This window comes from Pan troglodytes, chromosome 12, assembly GCF_028858775.2.
Source record: "Pan troglodytes isolate AG18354 chromosome 12, NHGRI_mPanTro3-v2.0_pri, whole genome shotgun sequence".
Classification (NCBI taxonomy): Eukaryota; Metazoa; Chordata; class Mammalia; order Primates; family Hominidae; genus Pan; species Pan troglodytes.
In genome coordinates, this window is record NC_072410.2 from 75,739,477 (window position 1) to 75,763,138 (window position 23,662).

The window sequence follows — 23,662 nt, forward strand, 5'->3', positions numbered from 1 at the left end:
TGTGAACCACATGTGTAATTTAAAAATTTCTACTAAGATTTTTTTTAGTCACACTGAAAAAGGTAAAAGGTGAAATTAATTTTAATAACATGTTTTATTTAACCCAATATATCCAAAATATACCATTTGAACATGTAATCAACATAAAAAGTTACTGCTCTTTTCTATTCTTTGTTTTGTACTAAGTCTTTGAAACCTTGTGTATGCTTTATACTTACAGCACATCTCAATGTGGACTAGCCATACTCCAAGTGCTCAAGGGGCCATGTGCAGCCAGTGGCTACTGTAAGTGCAAGGGCAGCTTGTAAGAGAGACTTGTTGCTCAGGTGACCAAATGACTCAGGGAGGACTGGACAGATGCGAGGCAAGACAGCCGAGGAGAGGAGGTCTCAGGCTTGAAGGCTGACGACTTACCGAGAGCCTCCCATGGTTAAGGATACTGCTTAGATAATTTTTGGCTTCGCTCATCTTCGGCTCATTCTTCTCCAGCAAAGGCATGGAGTCTTTTATTTTGGCATGGTTCTCCTTCAAACACTGCTCCAGGAGGGCCTCAGCCAGCAGCAATTTCCCAAAGTCATCTGAAAAGCAAAGTAGGGGTCAGAGCAGCAAACCCCGAACAAGGCGGATAATGGAGGGAGTTGCACACTCCTGGACCCACCCAACCACCCATACCCAGTACATGAATGGCTCAGGTCTGAGAAAATAAAGGCACATTTTTCATAAATTTCAACAGCGTTTAAAGAGAAGACACAGGCATTCTACTATGGTCACAATACAAATTGCCCCTTGGATTTATTTTCTGCTGTAGTTTAATGGTTGGGAAGACAGAGTTCCCAGGACTCGGGGACAAATTCCCAGAATTTCAGAATTTAAAATAAGGGACAAAGTCCTACATATGCTGTGCTGTGGATAATAAGTTCTTAAACCAAGAAGAATTCTCCCCAAATGATTGAAGAGAAAAAATACATGAAGTGGTTTAATAATGTACTTTCACATGCTCCTAATTTCTATGTAACCATAATTGGTTTTCCCCATTTTTAAGTGTTTTTGTTTGTTTGTTTGTTTTAAACAGAGTCTCACTCTGCCACCCTAGCTGGAGTGCACTGGCATGATCATGGCACTCCCAGGCTCAAGTGACCCTCCTGACTCAGCCTCCCAAAGTGCTGGGATTACAGGCATCAGCCACCGTACCATCCAGTTTTTAAGGTAATTTGACATGACTCAGGATAACCTAGCAGCCACAGTAGAGTTAGGTGGGAAGCAGATCCACTTGTTGCCAAGGCAAATCCTCGAACATGTTGAATACCTGCATTTTCTGGAGTTCTCTCACATATAGGGTATACCCGCAAATGAGGGTAGCTCATTTGCATCCCTCACCACCTGGTAGGTGGTTTTATACTGCTTGGTTTAGCGAGCGCAGTGCCTCACACCTGTAATCCCAGCACTTTGGGAGCCCAAGGCAGGCAGATCACTTGAGGTCAGGAGTTTGAGACCAGCCTGGCCAACATGGCAAAACTCTGTCTCCACTAAAAATGCAAAAATTAGCCAGGCATGATGATGGGCACCTGTAATCCCAGCTACTCGGGAAGCTGAGGCAGAACTGCTTGAATTCGGGAGACGGAGGTTGCAGTGAGCCGAGATCGCACCACTGCACTCCAGCCTGGGCAACAAAGTGAGATTCTGTCTCAAAAAATAAAAATAAAGATAATATACTGCTTGGTTTATTTGCTGCCTCCCTTTACCACACTGAAAACTCGTCTTGTGACCACCAGATTCCTGCTACCTACAGCAGAGGTGGCTCGACCATGGGAGCCGGGTGTTCAGTGTGCAGGGTCTGAGGTCAAGATGGTTTCACCATGGTTCTTGGGTGGCTGTGCTCATTGCCCCTCCCAGCAACTGGGGTGAGGAGCAGGCCCACCATTCAATATAAGCACTGAGTAAATACCTTTTGAGTGAATTGGATCCTCTCAACTACCCCACAGGGAAGCCATCAGGATCGAGAGTTAAGTGCCAATCCAAAAACATCCCTAGGAATGCCTGCTTGGTGCCATCTTTTTCAAAGTGCTCTTTTTGCTACCCGTACAGTGTTCTCAGATCTACAGGGCTGCCATTGCCTCCTCACTCTCAGGATACCACAGTCTGCTAACATCTCATAGCCACTAGTCCAAAACTGCATGCCTTAGCTGGGCACAGTAGTGCAAGCCTGTAGTCCCAGCTTCTTGGGAGGCTGAGGTGGAAGAATTGCTCAAGCCCAGGAGTTCAAGACCAGCCTGGGCAACATAGGGAGACCTCGTCTTTAGAAAAACACAAAAAACTTCATGCCTCTGAAGAAGAATCTCTCACCGTAAGGGAGATTCCCCACAGAGAACGGTTCTAAAGCCCAGAATCCCAAGAACACCATCGCAGGGGGGTTTCGTTCTGAAGGCACCTGTTATGGGATCCTTTGCTATGTACCTCATGACTTTTAAAATTAACATTTTAAGGAAATGGTCAAAAAAGTACCTGGTTCAAACTATCATTCATTGCTGGCAGACTATAAGTTGGTAGAACCTCTAGGGTAATTTGGCAACGTACATCAGAATTATTTTTGAACATCCCCATAGACCCAGTCAGTCAGAGCCACATTCCAGAGCTGTGGGCCTTGGGGAAAGTTGCTCCCTGCTTCTAACCTGCTTTGCCTCTGTAAAGCCAGGGGTGGGGTTTGAAGTCAGAGCCTAAAGAGGGAAACACACCCCTCAGGACGCTGGCCCCGTCCCCCAGCTGGTCCCCGCCTTGTTGCCCCCTTTCCTCTGTGCACTGGCAGGACTCGCGCCCTTGGGCCACCGTGCCACCAGATAAGGCACCATCAGTGGCCATCCCGTGCACTCTGCCATCCACCTGCCCGGACCAGAGCTCCTCGCTTGGTTGAGCTGTTTGGTTGGGTACTTTCATGCCAAGAGAAACCAGCTTCCTCCCCAGAGCATGCCCCTTTGGACCCAGGCTGCTCCAAGTGCGGCTGGCCATGGCCTGCGGGTCTCTCCATGCTTGTGATCCAATACCAAGGAGATGAGTGCAGAAACTTAAAAGTACACCTTAGAAATTTGACAGAGTAATTTTAAATCTGTTGAAATCTAATACTAAAAAATTGGGAGGTAGTACTTTGTGTATTTTTCTTTTATTTTTCTAGTAATTCATTTTTATTGTACTTTATGAAAGTATCAGAGCATAACAGATTGGGAATTTATTTTGAGACAGGGTCTCTATCACCCAGGCTGAAGTGCAATGGCACAATCTCAGCTCACTGCAACCTCCACCTCCTGGGTTTAAAGGATTCTCCTGCCTCAGCCTACTGAGTAGCTGGGACTACAGGCACGCACCACCACACCCAGCTAATTTTTTGTATTTTTGGTAGAGACGGGGTTTTACCATGTTGGCCAGGCTGGTCTCGAACTCCTGGGCTCAAGTGATCTGCCTGCCTCGGCCTCCCAAAATGCTGGGATTACAGATGTGAACCACTATGCCTGGCCAGATTTGGAATTTAAAGAAAACAAAATTGATCCTTCACCACATATCTCTAAACCATAAGAGTGACTGGCTGCGAAAGAGGCACTAATATTTGTCGAAGGCTTAGTATGGGCCAGACACTTTTTTATATAGCATCATTTCATCTCTACAGCCCTGAAAGGTAGGTATTATCACCATTTTATAGATGATAATAAAGATATGCATTATTGTTAGGGTCACAGCCAGTAACAATAATAAAACATAACAGAGCCAAAAACACCCTGTCTCTCCTGCAACCCATGCACAGCGGAGCTGCTGGTAATTTCAAAATAAACAACAGTCTTAACAACTTAAAAGAGTACGTTAAAAGCTAGTTGTAAATCCAAGGACAGGGATAAGAACTGTCCTTACCTTCATATACCTGTGACTTTCAGACTACTTTGTTGATTGACACTTCAGGTCCTTCACAGAAGGCTTTCTGCCTGCCCCTTTCAGCCCCCAACTCAATCTACTTGTTGTTTGTTTACCATGGTAAACAAACATGGCCAGACACTCAGCAGGCAGCAAAAATTCACTTTCTTTTCCTCCTTTGCTCAACTCTCCTCTCCCTGCCCTACCTCTCTCTTGCCTTCCTCTTTTCTTTCCATCCAACTATTCTCAACTGTTCAGTCTATGGAACTGAAGGATGTTTCGGAATTAGAAGTTCTAGACTTATAGTTGTTAAACAAGAATTCAGGCCTGGTGTGGTGGCTTATGCCTATAATCCCAGCACTTTGGGAGGCCGAGGTGGTAGGACTGATTGAGACCAGGAGTTAGAGACCAGCCTGGTCAACATAGTGAGACTCTGTCGCTACACACAAAAAAAGTTAGCTGAGGTTAGAGGTACACGCCTAGAGTCCCAGCTACTTGGAAGGCTGAGGTGGGAGGATGGCTTGAGCCCAAGAGTTCAACGCTGTAGGGAGCCATGACTGTGCCACTGCACTCCAGCCTAGGCAACAGGGCAATACCTCATCTATAGAAAATAAAAATTAAAAAAATTAAAAAAAAAGAATTCAGGTGGATAAAGGCTTCTCTGTCCTTCCAAAAGGAAAACAAGTTGCTTTTTATCATCCTGTTGTCCGAAACCTACTCCCTATCCCAGTTCTGGTGAAATGCTGCAGCTTCTCTCTACCCAGGGGCATTTAAGAAGACCTTCCCATCAGACCGATAGTGAATCTGACTCTGGGTGCTGATTCTGCAGCCCTGCTCAGCACCTTGCCCTCAGCAAAGCCCCAAAGCCCCATTTACTGGCCACCCAGTCTCCCAACCCCATCGTGTCTGGAAGGCCTCAGTGCCCACCTTCCTTACAGCCCCTTCAGCTCACATCCCCTCCTGGCCTCTCCAAGAGTGCCAGGTCACAGGAATACCCTTCAAGACCCCATGTTTGGATGACAGTGATCCCCTCTCCACAACCCACCCATTCACAGTCAGGAAACATTGGTCTAGCCAGCCAGGCCAGGATTCAGACCAGGCCCTTCCCCGCTGGGGCAAACGGGCACAGTGGTTTCTGCAGCTGCTCACCTCCCAGGACTATAGAAGGCTGGGACCTGCCAACCACAGCCAAGAGGAAAAGGCTGAAACTAGCAAGAGACCATCTGCCTCAAACAAACCCCTTCTAACTGAAATGGAAGAAATGTTCAAAACAATCTCCAGTCTTAAGAAGAAGAAAAAAAAAAGTGGGGCGGCGGGGAGGGTGACTACAGATTAAGAGACACTCAAAGACCGGGCACGGTGGCTCACACCTATAATTCCAGCACTTTGGGAGATCAAGGCAGGAAGATTGCTTGAGTCTAGGAGTTCAAAATCAGCCTGGACCACAAAGTGAAATCCTATCTCTACAAAAAATAAAAAAATTAACTAGGTAGCTGGGCACGGTGGCTCACGCCCGTAATCCCAGCACTTCGGGAGGCCGAGGCGGCTGGAACATGAGGTCAACAGATAGAGACCATCCTGGCCAACATGGTGAAACCTCGTCTCTAAAAATACAAAAATTAGCTGGGTGTGGTGGCACGCACCTGTAGTCCCAGCTACTTGGGAGGCTGAGGCAGGAGAATCGCTTGAACCCGGGAGGCAGAGGTTGCAATGAGCTGAGATCGCACCACTGCACTCCAGCCTGGCAACAGAGCAAGACTCCATCTAAAAAAAAAATTAACTGGGTGTAGTGGCATACACACCTGTGATCCCAGCCATTTGGGAGGCTGAGGCAGGAGGATCACTTGAGCCCAGGGTGAAGTGAACTATGAGAGTAAGACCTTGTCTCTAAGAATAAAAAAAAATTAAAAAGAAAGTCTCAAGATGAGTAGAGAACAGATATGTAATAAAGCAAGCACAGCAAAAGGTTAATAGGTACACAGGTGTTCACTGCAAATTTTTTTGACCTTTACTGTATATTTGAAATTTTCATAACAAAATGTTGGGCGGGGTACAGAGACCTAACCTAACAATCAAGTGCAGTTATGTGGCCTAATTTGGATCCTGACTCTAATAACTAATTGTAAAAGGTAATTGTTAGATTTTTGTAAGGTGTAATAATGGTACAGTGGCTATATTTTTAAAAAGAGTTCTTATTGCTGGGTGTGGTGGCTCATGCCTGAAATCTCAACACTTTGGGAGGCCGAAGTAGGAGAATAGCTTAAGCCCAGGAGTTCAAGACCAACTTGGGCAACATAGCAAGACCCCATCTCTACAAAAAAATTTGAAAATTAGCTGGGTTTGCTGACGTGTGCCTGAGGTATGTTGCCTGGGCTGATCTCGAACTCCTGGCCTCAAGTGATCCTCCCGTCTTGGCCTCCCAAACAGCTGGGACTACAGGTGTGTGCCACCATGCCTAGCTATATTTTTTAGGGGAGTAGGGGGTAGAGATGGGATCTCACTTTGTTGCCCAGTCTGCCCTTCCTTCTAGTCAGGAGGCTGAGGTGGAAGGTTCCCTTGAGCCCACGAGTTTGAGTGTGTAGTAAGCTATAATTATACCACTGAACTCCAGCCTGGGTGAAAAAGCAAGTTCTTGTCTCAAAAAAAAAAAAAAAAAAAAAAAAAAACCCAAAATACCAGAGTTCTTATTGTACATACTGAAAAACTGAAATGTGGAAGGAAAAGGGTTGAGCATAGCTCAGGCGAAACTTCGTGAGTTCGTATCACTGCTGTTGGTTGATGGATACAAGGGACTCATTCTTTCATGTTCTTTAATGTTTTGAAAATTCTTCATAATAAAGTTGTTTTTTAACCACTTGGATGGGCTCCTTGTTTCTATATGAACAAACCCCAGCACAGCAAGCAGGACTCTGGGGTTCCCCTGCTCCATCCTGACCAAATCTAGACCGGATGTGAGTGAGGAGACAGTAGCAAGCACCTTCCCCCTGGTTGGGTGGTGAGGAGCAACCTTAGACAGGAAAAGGGTACAGGGGCCTACTCTGCTGAAGTATCTCCTGATCTTTCATCCCCCCAGATCAGAAAGAGTCCCCACAGCTCATCTTCCCTTTCTGCCCCCCTGAATCTACCTCTGAGTAGGAGGTACTTTTCATTTCTGTAGGAAATATCAGACACCGCTGGACCTCAAGGCCTCAGTAAAATGGGTTTCAACCCCATCTCAGAACCTTTCCCAATTCTGTAACTGTGGAAGCTTCAGATCACTGACTTGTAAGAGTCAAACAGGCCAGGTGGGATGTTAAGAATCTCCCTTCAGGGCTGCAGGGGAGTCTGCATCAAACCCCAAAAAAGAACAAGCTCTCAATCCCTTGAGTGATCAAGGAACCCTGTAGAGAAAGGACCAAAACAGCAGTCAATCCAAACAATGCTCTACGCATGGGCTTTGGGAGGCATTTTTTTTTGTTCCTCGTGTTTCTGTGTGTGCATATGCATGTATGACTATGTGTCCCAGTGTGAGTGCATGCTTTGTGATAGTGTGTCTGGATTTAACTGGGAGAAAAATCATTCACAGACCCCAAAACTGGCAGGAGAGACCCTGCTGACCCTCCATCTCCTTCCTTATACTGGCCAGTTCCCACAGTGAAGCCAGCCCAGGCTCCGTGTCCCCAACTCTGACACTAGGAGACTTGGTGGCAGAGACTCAGGCTTGAGTACAGGCTTTAACCACATACACATTATATGACCTCTCTGGGCCTTGGTGTCCCTATGTCTAAAATGGGGACAATAACTCCTGCCCTCCTAATAGGATTGTTTACAAGAATTTTAAAAATAGAGAAAGCGGCCAGACACAGTGGCTCATGCCTGTAATCCCAGCACTTTGGGAGGCCCAGGTGGGCGGAATGCTTCAGCCTAGTTGGAGATCAGCCTGGGCAACATGGCGAAACCCCGTCTCTACTAAAACTGCAAAAATTAGCCGGGCATGGTAGCCAGCACCTGTAGTCCCAGCTACTTGGGAGGCTGAGGTGGAAGGATTGCTTGAGCCCAGGAAGTTGAGGCTGCAGTGAGCTGAGACCGCACTATTACACTCCAGCCTGGGTAACAGAGAGAGACCCTGTCTCAAAAACAAACAAACAAACAAAAACAAAAACAAAAAGACAACCAAAAAAACCCCACAAACAATTGCCCTCCGATCACTTTCTTGCCTCCCCATTCACTGTGGGAGCTCTCCAAGGGCAAGGATTTTGTGCTGTACATCTTTGAGAGGTAATAGTGCAAGTGATTTAAAGGATGTACTCAGAAACCTGGGCACAAATCCTGGTTCCACAACTTATTGGCTAGCTGATCAAGTTATTTAGTTGCTCTGTGCCTCAGTTTCCTTATCTGTAAAGTGGGACAAACAAGAGTACCTGCTTCACGGGGTTGATTAAAGTGCTCAGGACAGTGTCTGGTACACAGGAAGCACGAAGTAAGTGTTGACTATTACTATTACTATCACGATCTGTCCCTCTCAGAGCCTTCCACAGGCTGGGCAGTCTTTAAAAATTATTTATATCTGTATTCATTTATTCCCTGCCTCCTTCCACAAAGCCTCCTAAGTGATTGTGCCCACAGAGAGGACTCAGGGAGGGTAAGCTGAAGGCCCCAGGAACAGGATTTGAGGTTAGAGACTGGGGCGGGGTGTTCCCCGCTGCCACATCAGGGTGCTTTCCCGCCCCAGCACAAGAGCCCGGCCCAGCCAAACCAGCCCTACTGCTAAAGCCACCGACTGCTAGAGCTGGATGTGTCCCGAGATCGCCACAGATGAGGAAACTGAGGCTGGCCAAGCCGCTTCCCCATTTCTCCACCACCCCACCCTGGAGCTCGTCAAACCCTCGCCCCTGTCTGCTTCGGACGGAGCTCCGTTTTCAACGTCACTTGCGAGAACTGTGGACAAAGACGAGACAGACACACTTCACCTGATGGAGTTTAGGGACACCCCACCCTCGGACCGCGGTGGGGGGCAGAGTCCAGCCAATGCACTGATCTCATGATATGCAGATACCACCATTTCACGGTTGACAGAGTTAGCCACATTATCCTAAAGGACAGAGAGCAAAAGCCGTTTCTCTTCCCTCCAAGCCCCCAAACTACATGTGATTTTTCTCTCGCGGCAGAAGGACTTTCCTAACTACCCTGGCTGCTCTTAAGACTAGCACGGTGGGCTGGTAGGCGCCCGCTGTCGGCCGAGGACTGTCTGGGCGCGCTTCCTGGAGGAGGCGGTGCGTTTCGCGCGCTCGCTGCGGGCGAGCCAGCCTCTTCCCTTACTCACCGGTGTCCGGAAAGGTGAACGCTGCGCTCGGGCTGCCTCGCCTGTTACCTCCGCCGCCGGGCATGCTCAGCGTCTGCAGCTGCCGGACCAGCTCCGGCATGCGGTCCCAGTGGCCCTCGGCGCGGCAGCGCTCCAGCTCGCTCTCCACCTTCAGGTGGGAGCCGTGCGCGCCCTTCGCAGCCATCTTCTCGCGGGCGCTGTCATGGAAGGTGCGGCCAAGAAGTGGAGACCCGGCCGGGGGCGGCGTCCTGGCTGGGGCGCACTCGCGGGCGGGGTCGACGGGGGCGCAGACGGCAGCCGGGGCCCGGGCGGCAGCGGGGGCCCGGGCGGCGGAGGGTGGGCAGCAGCAGCAGCAGCAGCAGCACCAGCACCCAGCGCACCGCCCGGCGCCTCCGGGCTGCGGCTCCGGCCGAGCGGCCCGTACGCGTACAGGAGCAACCTCCGCCTCTGCTGTAGCAGCTCCTGGCGCTGCCGCCGCCGCCGCCGCCGCCGCTGCAGCTGCTGCCACAGCCTCCGCCCCGGGCCCCGGCGCCGCCAGCTGCGGAGCCGCCCCTGGCCGCGGCTCCACCCCCGCGGGGGCGTGGCGAGGCCTCGGCGAGCCGGGCTCGCTGGCTGCCAGCGCGGCCACAGCAGCCAGGCGCGCGAAGGGCGCTCGTGGCCGCCCGGGTACCCGCCCCCCGCCGCCGCCCCCGCCGCGGAGTCCGAGCTCACTTTAATCCCGCGCGGAGCCCCGGCGCCCGGGGGCGCCTCGCTTCCCGCCCCCTCCCCATCCCATCGGGGCTCTTAGCCTGGGAGACCACCGCCCGACGACCTGGCTTTGTGTGGTGGCCCCGTCACCGCTGCTGCCCCTGACACGTCACAAAAATGGGGAGAGGCCGGCCGACGGGCCCCAACCCCGACGGCGAGCCTCCCGGGAGCTGGCCTGCCGCTGTCCGCCCCGCCCTGTTGCGATGCGGGCCAGGCATGCTCGCGAGGACCCAGGCCCGTTCCCAGGCCCGCGACTCTCTGGACGCCCCTCTGCTGGGAGCATTTGTATTTTCTTATTTTAGCGGAGTTCCTCTTTCCAACTTGACTTCCCTAACCCGTTGACCTGTCCTCTGTGGAATCTCTGTTGCCCTGGATTTCTTAAAGGCTTTAGGCTGTTTCACCACCTTGGTATTTATTTATTTCTTCATCCTGGTCTAAGACTGTGACCAAAGCTCTATGGAGCGCTTAGCAGGGTTTAGCCCAGGGCTGTGGGGTGCCCAGAAGTTCACAGGACTACGGGGCGGGGCCTAGCGGGGGCAGCCGAGGTCCACCCTTGGGGGGAGACCTCTTACAGGGGCCCGGCCCCGCTGCCGCCGCAGCTCACAGACCAGTGCTGGAGAAGCCACAGCAAGACCCGAAACCAAAAACCACCGGCATTTAAGTGACACATTGTATGGTCCAGACTGAAGACTCAAAAGACAGCAGGGTCAGGGCAAACTTTTGAGCAGACTCCTAAGAGTTAGAAGGTGCTCCACGTCCTCCCTCTGGAGTCTTCACCACTGCCCTAAATGTTTTTGGACAACTGTAACCGAGGGAAGGTTTTTATGTCAAGCAGAACCCAGGCTCCTAGTGCATAGTCCCGTGTGGCCTTTCACATGAAGCCACACAGGGTGATTAGTTGAAGACAGTCTTCCTGTTCCCACTGACCCCCGACTCCCATGTGGAGGCCCTCCTCTCCGGGTTCTAAATGCAGCTCCAGTCCTTGTTTGGTGGGCAGGATTTCCTAACGGTGGGTGCTGCTCTGAGCACCTGGGGACTGTTCTGAACCCCCAGAGGCCAGGAGGTAGATGAAGGGAAGCTGAAGCTGCTCTGGCAGTTGGAATTTAGAGACAGTTTAGTCAAGCAGTCTGTAAACTCCTGGCTTACTCCAGTCAACTCCTCAAGCTGGCTTTTTGTTACCCTTTGGCTGCCTTTGATGGTCACCAGAACCGGATTTCACTTGGAGAGAGCGGTTGGATTAGGGTGACCCGAGAACACACTGTGATTTGCCCCACGCCTGGCATTCCTGGGAGTCAGCCCTGGGGCAGGGAGTGAACAGCAGGGTTGATAAGAGGGAGGCGACCTTGGCAGAAATAAGACCTCCTTTCCTGCCTCTTTTTTCCTAGTCCTTTGCCAGCCCTGCCCCCAGGTTGTAGAGCACCTAGTGAACTAACTGTAGAGGGAATCACTGCTTGTTGCTTTAAGGGGGTCACCAATACTCATGTATGTGTGGGCATAAACGAGTGTGGGGAGGAACAGTTTTCATGGCTCACATTTTTAATGAGCTCTTCCTCAGCATACGCCGGACCCCTTCACAGCTATTTTCCAGTAGGGACAAAACCCCAGCCCTCTGATGACCAACATTTCTCAGGGGTGTAAAAAAACTAGGAATAAGAACCCACCTTGGCCTCCCAAAGTGCTAGGATTACAGGCTTGAGCCACTGCGCCGGGCCAGTTTTATTCCTTCCTTAGTGACTTGTTTTAGAGGCTATTGTACAATTTTGGGTAGAGGTTTAGATGGGTCAGTCTGAACCTTGATGGGTTTAGCTCCTGTAGAGTATCAGTAAAATTTTTACTTTATTTTACTATTATTTTTAATTTATTATTTTGTTTGTAGAGACGGGATCTTGCTGTGTTGCCCAGGCTGGTCTTAAACTCCCAGCTTCAAGCGGTCCTCCCACCCTGGCCCGCAAAGTACTTTTTTTTTTTTTTTTTTTTGAGACAGAGTCTCGCTCTGTTGCCCAGGCTGGAATGCAGTGGCACGATCTCAGCTCACCACAACCTCCGTCTCCCAGGTTCAAGCAATTCTCCTGCCTTAGCCTCCCGAGTAGCTGGGACTACAGGCGTGCACCACCATGCTCAGCTAATTTTTGTATTTTTAGTAGAGACGGGTTTCACTATGTTGGCCAGGCTGGTCTCAAACTCCTGACCTCATGATCTGCCCGCCTTGGCCTCCCAAAGTGCTGGGATTACAGGCATAAGCCACCCCACCCAGCCTCCAAAGTGCTTTGATTGCAGGTATGAACCACCCACCACACAGGGCCCATAGAATTTATTGACTATAAGAGAACTTCAACTTAATGCTTGATTTACACACCAAAGTACTGATAAATCAATATCCAAATTAGCTATGACCTTATTATGGATAGGAAGGGCCTCAGGGACTAGAAGGAAAAAAATCCTCAGGAGAGCATGTCATGTGGTAACTCCATTCACACAATGAATCCCTCGCTATTAAGTTATTAAAGTATAGTGTCACAAAGTAGAAGAGAATACCCCCTCGGTTGAAGGTCCGAGGCACAGGTTTAGGCTGTGGCATAGGGGAGTTGTGTTGAGGATTATTAGATAGGCGTATGACCCAAGAAGTTTACTGATATTAAGGAAAAAAAAAGGTATAATAGTGATCAAGTTTAAGATTGATATTTTGTTCCTATATCCATCAAGTTTGTAAGGTTGTCCTTTACGTTTTAGAGAAATGTTTCCTTGTGGGTTTAAAGGCTGAATGGGAAATTGAACACCTTCATTGGTGACTTGATTTTTGCTTTTTTCTTTTTCTTTAGTTTCTTAATTCTAGGGCTCTTTCAAAATGTTCAAGGAGGTTTTGGAGATCTGGCCATGGGGCTGTTTCCCATTCTAGTTTTTGTTTGCATAATAAATCCCCTATTTCTGGTTTAAGGCCATTCACAAAAAGAGAAAAGAGTCCCATCACCTCTGCTTCAAGATCTACTCCAGAATTCTGCCACTAGATAGTAAAGGGCCTAGCCCTGAAGTCTCCATCAGACTTCTCTCTTTTACATATATATACACAGTATTTTTCTTCAGTCCATGACCTGCTGAACAGACTTCTCTCTTGACAAAGAACTAATTAGAGCACATTTTGCTTTCACAGGGAAGACTGCCGATAGCCTCCAAAAGACCTTGACTAACGTTCACAGCTTCCCCAAACCCCTTCAGCTTCCTATGCAATCCATGGCCTTTGAAATCACTGTTGGGCCAGGCATGGCAGCTCGTGCCTATAATCCTAACACTTTGGGAGAAGGAGGTGGGAGAATCACTTGAGTCCAGGAATTCAAGACCAGCCTGGACAATCTAGTGAGACCCTGTCTCTACAAAATAAATAAAAAATCATCATTGGGGGGTTTTCCATTCTGACTTTTTCATCCAATGTTTTGCTTCTGAGGCCCCTACTGGCATATAAATGAATTGCTATAAATCTGGCTGCTCTGGATGATATGTTCCTAAAACAATTCGAAGTCCCATTTAGGCCTTGAAGAGTCTTTTACAATGGCTTTCAGCTAAAAATGAAAACAGGGCTTAAAATCCACCACAGAGATTTTTTTTTCTATTCTGAAGTTAAGTGAGCTTTGGGGTATCTAGCCAGCCAGGAGGAAAGGGGAGTGGATCTGAGGGAGAGAAAAGGGCAGAGGGAGATGGAGGAGCATAGGGTAGGGGAAAAGAAATAGTAGGTTTCAGCTGTGATATTGGGGCAGGGGAGGTCTAAAAGATAGTTTTAAGTAGTTCAGCTTTTTATTTTGCTTTGGCCAAGAAATCTGTTAAGGAAGTAATTTTTGGGGTTGGGCATGGTGGCTCACTCCTGTAATCCCAGCACTTTGGGAGGCCAAGGTGGGCAGATCACTTGAGCTCAGGAGTTCGAGACGAGCCTGGGCAATATGGCAAAAACCCATCTCTACAAAAAATACAAAAATTAGCCTGGCATGGTGGGCAGGTGCCTGTGGTCCCACCTACTTGAGGGGCTGAGGTGGGAGGATCGCTTGAGCCCAGGAGGCAGAGGTTGCAGTGAGCTGAGATCGTGCCACTGCACTCCAGCCTGGGTGACAGACAGCCTATCTCAAAAAAAAAAAAAAAAATTTTGGAATCCTGTTTCTTTTGTATGCTTGCTCATGCTAATGAAAAAAACGAAGACCACTGGATGTTTGGAATTGTGTTCACTTTGCATTCTAAAGTGAATACTTTTGTGCATATCAGAAATTCCTCATAGTGGCTACCGCAATTCTAAATTATCTTTGGGGAAATGATGATGCTGTCTAGAAAAGTAAGTGTACACATTTGGGTGACAGCATAAATACATGCAAGAAGCAGAAGTCTGGCCCGAGGAAGCCATAGACAGGTTGATATTAAGACAGACCCATGAGAGTCTGCGAATGGTAAGCTGACAGTTGCTTGTGTATCCTGTGGCTCAGGACCCCCCAGCCTCATAGCTAGACCTTTTCCAACTGTAATCCTGATGAATTTACAGTTCCCAGCAGACAGAGGGTCCGGAGAGATTGTCCTGAACCAAACTCTTAAAGACAAAATAAGACACGTCTGAGAAAAGTTCTCATAAAGTTTTGATCAGAGACAAAATTTGTCCCTGGGCCAGCTAAGGGACAGACTGAGACCTACACCTATCCTCTTCTCTAAAAACTTTCCTCTTACAGATGCACAACAAAAAAATGACAAGGATGAACACAGACAAGTAGTAGCGTTGTTAGTAATAAGGCAGATATCCACCAAGGAGAAAAGATTTTCAAATATGGTCAGATAAACAAAGAGTTCTTTATTGGTAGAAGAGAAAATAAGCTCAGTATTTGGGAAGCTAAATAAGCAAATATATTTATTTCTTATTATTTTTTATGTTTTTAGAGACAGGGTCTTGCTCTGTCACCTGGGCTGGAGTGCTGTGGTGCAATCATAGCTCACTGCAGCCTTGAACTCCTGGGCTCAAGCCATCCTCCAGCCTCAGCCTCCCGAGTAGCTGGGGCTACAGGCACACGCCACCACCCCTAGCTATGTTTTCTGATTTTTTAAGAGACTGAATCTTGCTATGTTGCCCAGGCTGGTCTCAAAACTCCTGGCCACTAGCAATCCTCCCACCTCAGCCTCCCTAGTCCCTAGGATTATAGGTGTGAGCCATCACACCTAAAAGAAAAATTAAAAAAAGAAATTGGAGCTTGGGTCCAATACAAGACTTGCATCTCTCATTGTTTCAGTCTGAAAGAACTCCAAGCAGGAAGCTTAAGAGCCTCAGAGGATCACCCTATTTCCGAGTCAGCGGTCTTGGACTGCAGTGTTGAGGAGGTCTCAGTTGGATCACTGCGGGCCTCAATAATTGAATGCTATCTAGAAAAGTAAGTGTACACATTTGGGTGACAGCAAATACCATCAAGACAATTTTTGTGATAACGCAAAGCTTAGCTTGTTCTCATGGCAGGAAGGGAGAACACTACCCTGACAGAGTCATAGCAGTATCTGGAATAGGGAAGGCAAAGTTGGAATAGTTATGAAGTGTTGGGGTCTGTTTTGTTTTTTTATTTTTTTTGCTTAAGCTCAGTGGCAAGAAAGGAGTTTATTTTAAAGCAGCTCTTCCAATGACGGGACTTGATTAGGACTGGGCAAGGATCATGATACAACAGTATCATAGTTCACTGCAGCCTTGAACTCCTGGGCTCAAGATGAAAGAGTGTGGGGAGGAACAGTTGTCATGGCTCACATTTGTAATGAGCTGTTCCTCCACACACGCCTGACCCCTTCACAGCTCTTTTCCAGCAGGGACAAGCCTTCAGCCATCTAGTGACCAACGCTTCTCAGGGGTGTTGGTCTAGTAATCAAAGGCCTTAAAGACCAGTAGTCTTAGGGCTCGGCGTGGTGGCTCACACCTGTAATCCCCACACTTTGGGAGGCCGAGGTGGGTGGATCACGAGGTCAAGATATCAAGACCATCCTGGCCAACATGATGAAACCCTGTCTCTACTAAAAATACAAAAATTAGCTGGACGTGGTGGTGCGCGCCTGTAGTTCCAGCTACTCAGGAGGCTGAGGCAAGAGAATCGCTTGAACCCGGGAGGCGGAGGTTGCAGTGAGCCCAGATCATGCCACTGCACTCCAGCCTGGCGACAGAGCGAGACTCAGTCTCAAAAAAAAAAAAAAAAAAAAAAAAGAGCAGTAGTCTTCATACCTTATTCCAGGATTGGGATTGTTGGGATAGGGCAAAGTGATGGTTTTGAAGTGTGGGTTTTTTTGTTTGTTTGTTTTTGTTTTTGAGACAGAGTCTCCCTCTGTCATCCAGGCTTACTGCAACCTATGAGGGGAGGGTTTTTAAAGTGTTTTAGAGAATAAAAAGCAGTTTGAGTCTGTCTATTGAAAAGTCACAGGCCGGGTTGGGTGGCTCACACCTGTAATCCCAGCAATTTGGGAGGTTGAGGTGGGTGGATCACTTGAGGTCAGGAGTTGGAGACCAGCCAGTTCAAGACCAGCCTGGCCAACATGGCAAAATCCTGTCTCTACTAAAAATACAAAAATTAGCTGGGCGTGGTGGCATGCATCTATAATACCAGCAATTCAGGTGGCTGATGCACAAGAATTGCTTGAACCCGGAAGGCAGAGGTTGCAGTGAGCTGAGATTGTGCCACTGCACTCCAGCCTGAGCAACAGAGCAAGACTCTGTCTCAAAAACAAAAGTCATCGAGTTCATTTAAATGGGTTCTTCTGAAAACTTCTGCAAAAAACAGTGAAGTTATTTACAACTTTTATCATCCTGGGTAAGAGTTTCCTGCAATAGTAAAGCCATGTCAAGGTCAACAGTACCTTAGGTGTAGATGGTTTCTGTTCTTCCTGTGTACTGACTTAAAAATTTATTATGGATGATTATTATGACATTCTCCTCGCCTTCATCAAATCATTCTTATATTAGTTGTCACAGTGGCTGTGAGTAGTTGGGCTGGAGGTCACCAAGTGCTCCCAGCCATCAGAAGTAGAGCACCAAGCCTAATGAGATGCCCTCCCCACCTTCCACTCTGGCCTCTTCTTTCATACTTACCATGTGGGGTCCCTTAGAGCCCTGTGTTCCCAGCACATGCTAGATTTCTGACCAGTGCTCTGACTTTTTTATGACACTCCACCTTGCTGTCACCCTAGAAATCCTAAATTTAAATATAAATTAAACATTTGCTTCATGATCAACAGTCATTTCAGCCACTCAGATCATCAGTATATGCGAAGTAGAGCACAATGACAACTGCCTTCCCAATTTTATGTAGTCATGTGCATGGCTCAGGATCGCTACATTCGGAAATCAACTTTTACTCATTACCATGATCATTGGCTCAGAGCATATCTTGCCCATGGTATCTTATGTCTTACTTAATTTCAATACTGAACCAGCCCTCCCAGAATGTTGACATTAAAACTCTGCCAGGAGCTGGCTATATGGTCTTTTCCTTTGTCAGCTGCCAGAAAAACTACATGTAATCATTACGCTAAGAGATGAAGTCCTACAAAGGCAAGCTTCAGAATCATGAATTCTTTGTGCTTGCACATAGTAGACACTCAGTAATTATTTGTTATATTAATTTTAGAATCTCAGAATGTTGAAGATTTTCCCACACTTGGGAGATGAGAGCTTTGGGGTGTTTTTTATCCCCAGCCACTCACTTCATGATTGAGATACCAATATCTCTCCAGGCACTGCCCTCCCTCCCACCATCCCAGTCCCTTCTGTTCCTCGGGGTCCCAGGTGACTCTTAATTCTTGTTAGTGGCTTCTGTGTCATTTTGCAAGACTGCTACAATGGGCCCCTCTCCAGAGCAGGAGCCCATGATTTCTCCATCTTGCCCAGTGCTGGTTCTCTGCCCAGCTACTGCCATCCTGAGGGAGAGAAGCCATCCCAACCCACAAGGGCTCAGAGCCTTTTCAGTGCAGCTTAGCTGGTCTGGTTTTAAGTCCCATCACTCCTAAGGCTAGCCTTGAGTGTCTGGCCACTCAGAGATTATAGCAGTTTTGAGCCTTAAAATATATCTTTGCTCCATCTGTTTTTTTTTTTTTTTTTTTTTGAGATGGAGTCTCACTCTGTTGCCCAGGCTGGAGTGCAGTTGTGTGATCTGCGCTTGCTGCAACCTCTGCCTCCTGGGTTCAGGCGATCCTCCTGCCTCAGCTGCTTGAGTAGCTGGGACTACAAGCATGCACCACCACGCTTGGCTAATTTTTGTATTTTTAGCAGAGATGGGGTTTCACCTTGTTGGCCAAACTGGTCTCGAACTCCTAAACTCAGGTGATCCACCCATCTTGGCCTCCCAAAATGCTGGGATTACAGGCCTGAGTCACTGCACCTGGCCTCCACCTGCTTCTATATTAATCTTTCTTTCTCTTTTTCTTCCTCTTTTTCTTCTCTTTTAAAAACATTTTTTGTTGTGTAAAATAACACAAAAGAAAGTGCATAGATGTAATTATTATACAGCAAACTCTTATTAACCATCAACTAGGGTCAATAAATAAGGTTTCAGGCTGGGCACAATGACTCACGCCTGTAATCCCAGCACTTTGGGAGGCCAAGGTGCGAGGATCATATGAGGTCAAGAGTTTGAGACCAGCCTGGTCAACACGGTGAAACCCATCTCTACTAAAAATACAAAAATTAGCCAAGTATGGTGGGGGCACCTGTAATCCCAGCTACTTGGGAGGCTGAGGCACAGGAATTGCTTGAACTGAGGAGGAAGAGGTTGCAGTGAGCCAAGACCCCGCCACTGCACTCCAGCCTGGGTGACAGAGCAAGACTCTGTCTCAAAAAAAAAAAAGAATCCCAGAAGCCCTACATTGCTTTCTGATATCTTTTCTCAGATTTAGGAAGTTTTTTCTATTCCTAGTTTGTTAAAGGTTTTTTAAAAACATTATGATTGAAATTGAATTTTACGAATACTTCTTTGCACTTACTGAGATTGTCATATGATTTTTCTTCCTTAGATCTATTAATATGGTGAAATACTTTGATTTTCAAAGGTTAAACCATCCTCACATTTCTGGAATCAACTTAGTTGTATTAATTTCCTATTGCTTCTTAACAAATTAGCACACATTTAAATGGCTTTAAACAACATGTATTCATTATCTTAAAATTCCTGAGGTCAGAAGTCCAAAGTAGGTCTTATGAACTAAATCAAGGTGTTGGCAGAGCTGCATTTCTTCTCAAATCTACTACTGATGATTTGACAGGGATTTATCAATTTTATTTATTTATTTATTTATTTATTTATTTATTTATGTCTGTTTTTGTTTTTTCCCTCAAAGAACCAGCTGGCCTCTAGAAACATGAAAAGGGAAGATCAGTTCTAGAGGCCGACTGCATTCCTTGGCTGGTGACCCCTTTCTACATCTTCAAAGCTCATCACTCCAACCTTTGCTTCCATGGGCACCTCTATTCTCTGACTCTGACCCTCCTGTTTCCCTCTTAGAAAGACTCTTGTGATTATATTGGGCTCATGGAGATCATCCAAGATAATCTCCCCATCTCAAGGTCCTCAATTTAATCACCTCTGCAAAGTCCTTTTTGCATGTAAAATAACGTTCAATCTGAGCATGGTGGCTTATGGCTGTAAGCCCAGCACTTTCAGAAGCTGAGGCGAGAGGATTGCTTGAGGCCAGGAGTTCGAGACTAGCCTGGGCAATATAGCCAGACCCTGTCTATATTTAAAAGAAAAATTTTTTTAATTAGCTAGGCATGATGGTATATGCCTATAATCCCACCTACAGCTGAAAGCTGCAGTGAGCCATGATTGCACCACTGCACTCCTAAATAAATAACATTCATAGATTTCAAGGATTAGGACATAAACATCTTTGGGGGCCATTATTCTGTCTATCACATTGATCAATATGTATTTTCCTTTTTATATATTATTTGATTTGAATTGCTAATAAAATGTTTTGTTTAGAATTCTGGTATCCATGTTCATGAGATACGGCTAAATTTTCTCATCTGGAACTGTCTTCATTGGCTTTTGGTCATCAAAATTATGATAGCTTTGTAAATGAATCAGAGGGTATATATATTTTTTTCTTTTCTCCAAAGAGTTCGTATAAAGCATTATTTTTCCATTCAGCTATTTATGGGAAGGTTTAAAAAATACTGATTGGATTTCTTTAAAAATTATAGGACTTCAGGCCGGGCGCGGTGGCTCACGCCTGTAATCCCTGCACTTTGGGAGGCTGAGGCGGGTGGATCACCTGAGGTCAGGAGTTCGAGACCAGCCTGGCCAACAGGCTGAAACCCTGTCTCTACTAGAAATACAAAAATTAGCTGCACGTGGTTGCAGGCGCCTGTAATCCCAGCTACTTGGGAGGCTGAGGCAGGAGAATCGCTTGAACCTGGGAGGCAGAGGTGGCAGTGAGCCAAGATCGCGCCACTGCACTCCAGCCTGGGGTACAAGAGAGAGACTTTGTCTCAAAAAAAAAAAAAAAATTATAGGACTTCAAATTTCCATTTCTTCTTTGGTCAATTTTTGGTAAGTTTTTTTTTTTTTTCCTAGGAATACGTTTCATCTAGCTTTTTACATTTTAGGCATGAAGTTAATTATAAAATCTGCTTATCTTTTAAGTGTTTGTAGAATTTATAGTGCTATTTGAATTTTCATTACTGGTATTCATATTCATTATTTGTGCATTATCTCTTTTTAAAATTTTTCTTGATAATTTTCCAGGGATTTATAAATTTTATTACTTTTGAAAAAAGAACCAGTTTTTGTTTATAATGATCCTCTCTATTACATGTTGCTTTCCACTGCATTAATTTTATCTTTATTATTTCATTTATCTTATTGTATTCAAGTTTCTTCTGTACTTAAATAACAGTAGGGAAAGGTTAGGTTATGATACATAGTAAAAAACTCCCACCAAAATCTCAGGGCTTTCACCAACTTAGTTTATTTCTCACTCCTGCCACCTATTCCACCCAGCTTGGCTGGGCTTTTCTCCACATTTCTTCACTCTGGGGCTCAAGCTAGCAAAGCAGCCACTGTCTAAAACATTGACAATTATCATGGCAGAAGGAAAAGAGATGATATGGTGAACCATATGTTGATTCTTAAAACTTCTGTCTAGGTGTGACACATAACACTTCTGTACATATTCCACTGACCAGAGGAAGAAATATGACTCAGCCTAATACCAATGCCCAGAGATGGGCCGTGAATCTTTGTGAATAATAATATAGCATCCCATATCTTATTTTTCTGGCTTTTTGCAATTCAATCTCAGCTCATTAATTTTCAATCTTTCTTATTTTTAAGATACATGCATTTAAGGATATATATTTCTGTGTTAGCTGTACCCCTGTGTTAGCTGTAAGCACTGATACACAGAAATTTTTTTAACATTCAGTTCAAAAATTTTTTTACATTTCCTTTATGATATCTTATTTGACCTACATGTTATTTAGAAGTGCTATTTATTTCTTTATTTATTTATGTATTTTGAGACAGGGTCGTGCTCTGTTGCCCAGGCTGGAGTGTAGTTGCGCTATCATAGCTCACTGCAGCCCCAAACTTCTGGGCTCAAGCAATCCTGCCTCAGCCTCCCAAGTAGCTAGGACTACAGGTGTGTACCACCACAGCCAGGTAGTTTTTAAATTTTTCCTATAGAGATGGGGTCTGGCTATGTTGACCAGGCTGGTCTCAGAACTCTGGGCCTCAAGCAGTCTTCCTACCTTAGCTTCCCAAAGCGCTAGGATTACATGCACGAGCCACTGCACCCAGCCTAGAAGTGTTTTTTTGTTTTGTTTTGTTTTATTTTTTTGGGACAGAGTCCCACTCTGTTGCCCCAGGCTGGGGTGCAGTGGTGCAATCTAGGCTCACTCCAACCTCCACCTTCCAGGTTCAAGCGATTCTCCCACCTCAACCTACCAAACAGCTGAGATTACAGGCACCCACCACCACATCCAGCTAATTTTTGTATTTTTAGTAGAGACAGAGTTTTGCCATGTTGGCCAGGCTGGTCTCAAAATCCTCACCTCAAGTAATCCACCCACCTCAGCCTCCCAAAGTGCTGGGATTGCAGGCATGACTAGAAGTATTTTTAAATTTCAAAATAAATGTGGCTTTTAAAGCTTCCCCCCCTACCCCTCTGGTGTAACTGCATTATACCAGTGAGTAAACTTTATATGATTTCAAACGTGGGACTTTTTTTTTTTCTTTTGAAACAGTCTCACATTACCCACGCTGGAGTGCAGTGGTGCAATCACAGCTCACTGCAGCCTCAACCTCCTGTGTTCAAGCCATCCTCCAACCTCAGTCTCCCAAACAGCTGGGACCACAGGTGTGTGTCACCACATCTGGCCGATTTTTATATTTTTTGTAGAGACAGGGTTTTGCCATGTTGCCTAGGTTGGTCTCGAACTCCTGAGTTCCAGCAATCCACCTGTTTCGGCTTCCCACAGTGCTGGATATAAGTGTGAGCCACCACACATGGCCCAAGTTTTTTTTTTTTTTTTTTTTTTTAATTTCCCTTTCCACCACCTGAGCTCGAAAGAGGGCTTTGAGCCTCACATGAGATTCTAGCCTCAGTTAACACCCTGATTTCAGTCTTATGATACTGTGTGGAGGACATAGTTGATCCTGGCCTGGAGTTCTTTTTCTTTTTTTTGTAATGTTTTTTCACAACCTGCCTAGATTTCTGATCTACAGAACTGTGAGATGATAAATGGGTGTTATTTTAAGCTGCAAAACTGGTAGTAATTTGTTATGCAGAAAGAGAAAACTAATACAAGGCTGGGTGCAATGACTCACGCCTGTAATCGCGGCACTTTGGGAGGTTAAGGTGGGCAGATCACCTGAGCCGAGGAGTTAGAGACCAGCCTGGGCAACATGGCAAAAACCCATCTCTACAAAAAATGCAAAAACTAGCTGGGCGTGGTGGTGTATGCCAGTGGTCAGCTACTTAGGAGGCAGAGGTGGGAGGATCACTTGAGCCCAGGAAGTTGAGGCTGCAGTGAGCCATGATCGTGCCACTATACTCCAGCCTGGGTGACACAGTGAGACCCTGTCTAAAAAAAAAAAAAAAAAAAAAAAAAAAAACACCAAAAAAAACCCAATATTAGTGTTTCTGCTGGTGGATAAATCACTCAGTTTTTTTCTAAAAATGTCTTCTCACGTTTACTCTTGAAGGATATTTTAGCTGGCTGTAGTATTTTAGGTGAACAGTTTTCTTTTGCACTTTGAAGATATACTGTTTTCTGGCTTCCACTGTTCCTGTTGTGAGAAGTCAGCCGTCTGTTGCTCCTTTAATAATAATCTTTTTTTTTGCCGGGCGCGGTAGCTCATGCCTGTAATCCCAGCACTTTGGGAGGCCGAGGCGAGCAGATCACGAGGTCAGGAGATTGAGACCATCCTGGCTAACACGGTAAAACCCTGTCTCTACTAAAAATACAAAAACAAAATTAGCCGGGCGTGGTGGCGGGTGCCTGTAGTCCCAGCTACTCTGGAGGTTGAGGTGGGAGAATGGTGTGAACCCGGGAGGTGGAGCCTGCAGTGAGCCGAGATCGCGCCACTGCACTCCAGCCTGGGCAACAGAACGAGACTCCATCTCAAAAAAAAAAAAAAAAAAAAATCTTTTTTTCTCCTCTATCTTTAATATTATTTTTCTTTGGTTTTCTACAGACTTATTTTAATGTGCTTAGCTTAGGTTTCTTTTCATTAA

At 46.4% G+C, this 23,662-nt stretch overlaps 1 protein-coding gene across 9 annotated transcripts in view; it reads right to left on the reverse strand.

Moving 5' to 3' along the window:
* The window catches only part of TTC7A (tetratricopeptide repeat domain 7A), a 158,737-nt gene that overhangs the window by 123,911 nt on the left and 11,164 nt on the right, over nucleotides 1-23,662 (reverse strand). For 2 of the 9 annotated variants that reach the window (XM_054677828.2, XM_016948482.4), the window contains exons 1-2: nucleotides 9,197-9,726; nucleotides 415-578 (exon numbers count right to left, since the gene is read on the reverse strand). In XM_054677828.2, coding sequence (XP_054533803.1) covers nucleotides 415-578; nucleotides 9,197-9,380 — 348 coding nt within the window. In that variant the 5' untranslated portion in view covers nucleotides 9,381-9,726. Of the gene's footprint in view, nucleotides 1-218; nucleotides 283-414; nucleotides 579-9,196; nucleotides 9,734-23,662 lie in introns of those variants that run through there. The other 7 variants (XM_063789882.1, XM_063789879.1, XM_016948483.4 and 4 more) reach the window with 5 other exon arrangements.